Here is a 6,382-nt window from a genome sequence, read left to right as displayed (position 1 = left end):
ACATAGAATTTTTCTCGCAAGATAACAACATCGCGATCTACGCTTCAAGATATTGGTAACCTACAAAATATCGCAGAATTGTTTGTTTTAAACGTAAGATCTGACATCCCAGCTATCGGAGTTGAAGAAATTTATAATGCAGACGAGAGCGGCTTCAACCTTGAAATACATTCTGGGCGAACATTGGCGAAATCAGGAGTAAAAACAGTTGAAGCGATGGTTCAATCGGTATCTTCTACAACACATAGCTACACTATAATGCCTATTATTTCGGCAAGCGGACGTCTTCTTTCACCACTATATATAGTTTTAAAGGAGTCTACAGGAACATTTGGTCCGAGGGTGCAAGAAACTCTATTCCGTCCAGTTAACATTTACATCCAAGCTTCAAAATCAGGAAAACTCACGTCTGAACATTTCAAAACTTGGTTCAGCGAAGTGTATGTACCAAATACTGGCCGTAAAAGCATGCTACTACTCGACTCGTGGACGGGACACTGCCCGAGCCAGCTAGAGCAGTTGATTCCACAAGACAAAGAAGTAAAATTTTCAACCATTCCAAAAAAGACAACGGCCTTCATTCAGCCTTTAGATGTGTTTGGATTCCGGATTTGGAAAAATTTCGTGCGAACATTTTCGGATAATGTAATTCTCCAAGAGAAACATGTCAATTTGCACTCACGTAATGAAATAATTAAATTGCAATCACTAACTCATAATCAGCTTTCTTCGCCCAGATTCAAAAATCTTTTCCAATATGCTTGGTTTAAAAGCGGATATCTAGAAACGCATCCCGGTGAATTTCAAAATCCTGTAGATTTCTGTTACTTCAGGAAAGAAAAGCATATACCTAAATGTAGTATTTGTGGGCTGGCCGCTTTTATGCGCTGTGCATGGTGTGGCGAGTATTTCTGTTTTAAACATTTCTATGAAGAATATCATTACTGTACCAATTATATTGCGTAATGTTTAGTGTATCTGCCGTTTTGTACTAGTACAACTCTTCCAAAATATAATTAAACAACAAAGCCTGTACAAAAAGCGAATGCAAATGTTTTATGTATCAGGATTAATCAGAATTAATTAAATTAATTCATTTATTCATTCAAAATAGATACGAACCGTCTTGCTTTAATAAATGAAAGATGCTTGAAATTCATATAAATTATGATTTAAATATTGTAACATTATTATATCGTTACAGATTATCTTACAATTATGTACTAATGATCAGGAATAAAATACGTTCGCATTATCGGAACATTCGATAAGGTTATCGTCAATACGTGACTCTGCGTCCTTTAATGTTAAGATAGAGCTTCATGCAATATCTTATTTATCGTGTGGTTTACAAAATATTGTAATAAAATAACACTTCAAGTAATGTATGTATGTTGCTGTTGTTATGATTCATATACGTCATTGATTAGTTTTAATTAGTTTTATCTTTCAAGTAGTTGTAAGTACATACTGTCTTGCTTAAATAATTGAAAGCTGTCTGAAATTGATATAAATAATAATTTAAATATCGCTTTATGAAACTATTTTAATAATTCAAACTGTTAAAACGGATTTCAAATTCGATAATAGAGATTTTTCATTTATTTTTTTTTATTAAAAAAACATAGAACACATATATATTGATTATGATGTATGAAAAGAGGTTGTGGAGAAGTATTTTTGCATAAAATTACACAGTACAAAAACTTAATTTTAAGGGTTGGTAGTAGGGGTAACTCGAAAAAAATGGATTTTTCGATAATTGTCTGTACGTAGTTTTGTAGACATAAAAATGAGATGCAACTTTTGTTTAAACTTTTTTTTATATCTCTCACCGTTCTGGACTTATTACGCGAAAAAAACAAATCTGCATTTTTTTCAAGGGGTGATATCACCCTTTCAAACCAAAATATGGCACGAAAAAAAAATAATTTTGTGTTACGGATGAACTGCTCTACTTGCACAAATTTTTTCAGAATTTTCAGAATTTTCGGGTTGCCTAACCTCCCTTGTAAGTGGGTTTTTACAAAGCTTTTTTTAAAATTACAGTTCAAATGAAATCGTTGATATTATTCTTGTGCTCGGTGAAGCTGGACGAAATTATTGTCCAGAGCAGAAAGATCAGTGATCGATCTTGCCTTAACTTTCAAACTCTATAACTCGGAAAGTACTTAATGAAACGTAATTTTATTATAGTGTTTTGGAAAGCTTTCGCGACAAGCTACAAGAATGTGTAATAAATAATAGGAGTTTCCATTTAAAAAAACATTAATGACCTCGACCTGATTTTGACAATGTCACTCAAGGTCAAGTCTACATTTTCATCATATGTCACCCTTCAAGCCATTTGAAACTTTCGTTGGAAAAATTTTTCAATAAAATAATCGATTCGCGAGATAATCGACTATATCCCTTAAAATGAAACACCCTTTACATTTTTTATATATTTTTACATATTTTATATATTTTTATATATTTTTATTTATTTTTACATTCGTATGATATATGTGCTTAATATATTGAAAATATTTCAGGTTGAAAAAATCATGACCATAATGACCAATCCTAGACAATATAAAATACCTGATTGGTTCTTAAACAGGCAAAAAGATATCGTCGATGGAAAATATTCGCAGGTATATATATAAGCTAGTTATGATCTATGAACAAAGAAAATTCTTAAGAATCACATATACTTTATCATTGAAAAATATAACATAATATATATTATGTATATATATAGTAAAACACATTTTTAATACTTGTAACAAGAATTATGACTATATTGGAATTCAAATTTATGAAAATATTCTGCAACAATTTATACTATATATATAGGATGTATAATACAAATCATATAAAACCATGTGTAAAGATAAAGCGTGTCAACCTCAGTACAAGAATTCTCTTTTTTAAACTATGCAAAATTTCAAGGTATTAATGAAAAAATAGCGGAAAACTAGAATGTGCATATTGTAGAATGGGCTCTATAAGCACAAGATCTTATACTGGGATAAAAAGTCATCGAACAGTGAACACTTCTTGAAATATTTTACATTTTATCCTGATACTTTTTAGTACAAAATATGTGTGAAATATCTCCTGAACTATTTACTTTTTGATAACCTCACATTAATAATTTTGTGTAAAATGATGGATAAAAACGATTGTTGCAAAAACACATACAGAAATTTAAAACAGAATTATGTACATTTTACAGATTTATTAATACACCAGTGTGCAAAGATTATCACCGATTGATTTCTCTCATCATTCTATGTACAAAAGTATCGATGTGAGTTAAAAAATAGATAGTTTATGAGATATTTAATATCTTGTATTAGAATGTGTCAGGATAAAATGTAAAATATATTGGAAAACATTTTCTTTTGATGATTTTATCTTATATTGTAATACACAGAATACTCTTATAGAAATATCATACTAAGAAATACTGAAAAATTATTAGTGATTAAATATTACTAGTAATTCAGTAATTTTTTGGCCAGTACTTAATTTCTGGTGAATACTGATAATAAAATCACTGTTAAATATTGATAGTAATCAAATACTGAGAATTATTATGCAAAGGTAAAAAATGAGAAAATCATAATACAAAAATATACAAAAATATACTACTCATATACAAAAATATAGAAAAATTTACAAAAATATATTTATATTCCTAATGTCTCCCTATTTTCCCATGTCTCATAAACTATAAGATATCGAAGGTTGTCAACACATTCCAAACTTTCATGAATCCTCCTACGATAATTTCGACCCCAAGAGGTATACTCGTACCGCTGGTCACCCCATTCATGTCCTGACAGCATTAAACTGTTGCTTAACCTGACGATCGAGTGCGCATGCGGTGACTCTGATAACTCCAACGATGTTCTTACAATTCATGCTTATATAATGTATCCTGTATAATGTATCCTATAATGTATTCTCTTATAGAAATATCATACTAAGAATCATTGATAATTACTTATTATCCAGTATTTTTAATACTGAAAATAAGTAATTATCAATGATTCTTAGTATAATATTTCTATAAGGGTAAACGGAGGAATCAATTCACATTTAAAAAATTAAAATTGACAGGAGGGTGGGGAGGATTTTTTGGAATTGTTGTAAAGTCAAATAAATATTACCATTCATTTTCCCCCTTCAAAATCTTACAATTTTTGTCTAAAAAGTTTTCTTCTAAAACTTATAGATTTTGAGATATTATAGTGTGAAAATAAATGAATATTAGACACCTTGTATATATGTATATTTTTTTTACAATAAATTGGTTTCGTTTTATTATGTCTTACGAACTAAATCGTACAATTCACGACTGATCGTGCAAATCTCTATTGTACGTTCAGCTGATGCAATAGCAACTGCACCGCTGTACAATTGAAATTGTTTTTTGTAATGTTTTTTATTGCTCTAAGCGAAACGTTCGCGTGCTACAAAAATTATTTACAAAGAATAAAAATTACGAAACATCGTAGGATACCCTTATAAAAATATCATACTAAGAATCATTGATAATTACTTATTATCCAGTATTTTTAATACTGAAAATAAGTAATTATCAATGATTCTTAGTATGATATTTCTATAAGGGTATATGTCTAACACGCGTGTGACTTATGTGTGGCAGCTCACGAGTGCCATTTTGGAATCGAAACTACGTGAAGATTTGGAGAGGATGAAGAAGATTCGTGCTCACAGGGGCCTACGTCATTACTGGGGTCTCCGAGTACGCGGTCAACACACGAAGACCACTGGTCGTCGCGGACGCACGATCGGTGTGTCGAAGAAAAAGTAATTTAACAAATAGATAATTAATTTTATATATTAAATATCTATATAATGGTTTCTCTAAATACATTATACTGATTAATCAATAAAATCTAAAAAACTTTAAGTTCCGTTGTATTTCTTCGAATATTTTAAGTTTCAAATTTTTTAAGTTTATATTAAAAGAGAAAAAGCTGTCATAGTCGCTAGATCTACAGTATGACAACATTAAAAAAGAAGAAAATCGAGAATACTCGATACATTGCGATATGTTAAGTGTGCATAAGAGAGTAATTTATAATTTATTTCAGTTGAAATATATGGTGATCTTTTGGTCTTGAAATGATTTAGTAAGCACTTCTCAAGGCTAAGTATAAGATCACCTTTGTTTCAACTAACTTGAGAGTGTGACAAAAGCAATGGTGCTAAGTTCGCAATGTGCTAAAAATGCAATTGACAATAGATTATAATAAATTTTCTTCTAAACGTTTCAACGACGTATAATAAGCGTCTTTAAAAATACTTTGGGCATCTTTCCTCGTTGATTGCCTTTGATTCCCATAAAGTAATTTTCGTCATCGGAAATATCATAAATACCGATTACTTAAAAAAGATATCGCATAAGGTACATTCAGTTGACGGTACGTATTGCAGTACATACGTTGCACATTCTATAATCACAGTACATTGTATTAATTATATGTACAAGCAGGGTTGGGTAAGTTAATATATTATTTAGCTAAGTTAAAATTAAAGATAATGCCTTATAAAGTTAATTTGATTAAGTTAAAAGTTACGTAAGCAAAAACTGACTTAATTAAAAGTTGAGTTAAAATCGAATTAAGGTATTAAAAGTTAATTATGCAAAATCTCAATGAAAAATTTTTCATATATAATTATATAAAATTATATAAAATTATATATAATTATAAATAATTATATATTATTATGTATCAAATTTGTCCATTCATGTTCATACATTCTACTTATATATATAATTATATATAATTACATATAATTATGTATAATTTTATATATAAATTCATATATAATTTTACATAATTACACATAAATTTATATGTAATTATACATATTGTTATACATAATTGTGTATAATTATATATAATTTTATATAATTATATATAATTATACATAATTATGTATGGACAAATTTCATACAAAATTTTGCATGAAAAATTTTTCATCGGGGTAACATATATGTTTCTTATATAAACAACTTTTTAAGACTCCTGGCCCCTCATATTGTCTATCTCTTTTTTTTTTTTAATAACGTCAGAAGCGAAAAAATGCATGCTAAAAATTCTTGCAAAATACGTTAAAATAAAAATATATATCCATAAAGTAACAATCGATTAAAAAAATTTGAAAGATATTCTGTGTACTCTCCTTTTGCTCTAATAATCAATAATTTGTCATAAATTAACGTGACATACAATTCATCTTCTTAACCTATTTCTTCGCCTATTTCTATTTAGGTTCATTTACAATAAATTATTGATTGTTAGAGCAAAAGAGGAGTGCACGGAATATCTTACAAATTTGTTTAATCGATTGCAAGTGT

General features: G+C 28.9%; 2 protein-coding genes across 2 annotated transcripts in view; both read left to right on the top strand.

Annotated features, from left to right (window-relative positions):
• The window catches only part of LOC116852759, a 2,523-nt gene extending 1,139 nt beyond the window's left edge, over window positions 1-1,384 (top strand). The window contains exon 2 of the mRNA XM_032833401.1: window positions 1-1,384. Within this exon, the coding sequence (XP_032689292.1) occupies window positions 1-25 (25 nt within the window). The 3' untranslated portion in view covers window positions 26-1,384.
• LOC116852760 (40S ribosomal protein S18-like) overlaps window positions 1-4,881 on the top strand; it is a 7,776-nt gene extending 2,895 nt beyond the window's left edge. The window contains exons 3-4 of the mRNA XM_032833402.1: window positions 2,535-2,636; window positions 4,661-4,881. Of these exons, the coding sequence (XP_032689293.1) occupies window positions 2,535-2,636; window positions 4,661-4,828 (270 nt within the window). The 3' untranslated portion in view covers window positions 4,829-4,881. The remainder of the gene's footprint in view (window positions 1-2,534; window positions 2,637-4,660) is intronic.
• The last annotated feature ends 1,501 nt before the right edge of the window (window positions 4,882-6,382 follow it).

This window comes from Odontomachus brunneus, unplaced genomic scaffold, assembly GCF_010583005.1.
Source record: "Odontomachus brunneus isolate Ranch 3 - 2012 unplaced genomic scaffold, Obru_v1 Obru_scaffold_255, whole genome shotgun sequence".
Classification (NCBI taxonomy): Eukaryota; Metazoa; Arthropoda; class Insecta; order Hymenoptera; family Formicidae; genus Odontomachus; species Odontomachus brunneus.
Note: the sequence above shows the minus strand (reverse complement) of the source record. Positions and strands in the feature narration are given on the sequence as shown.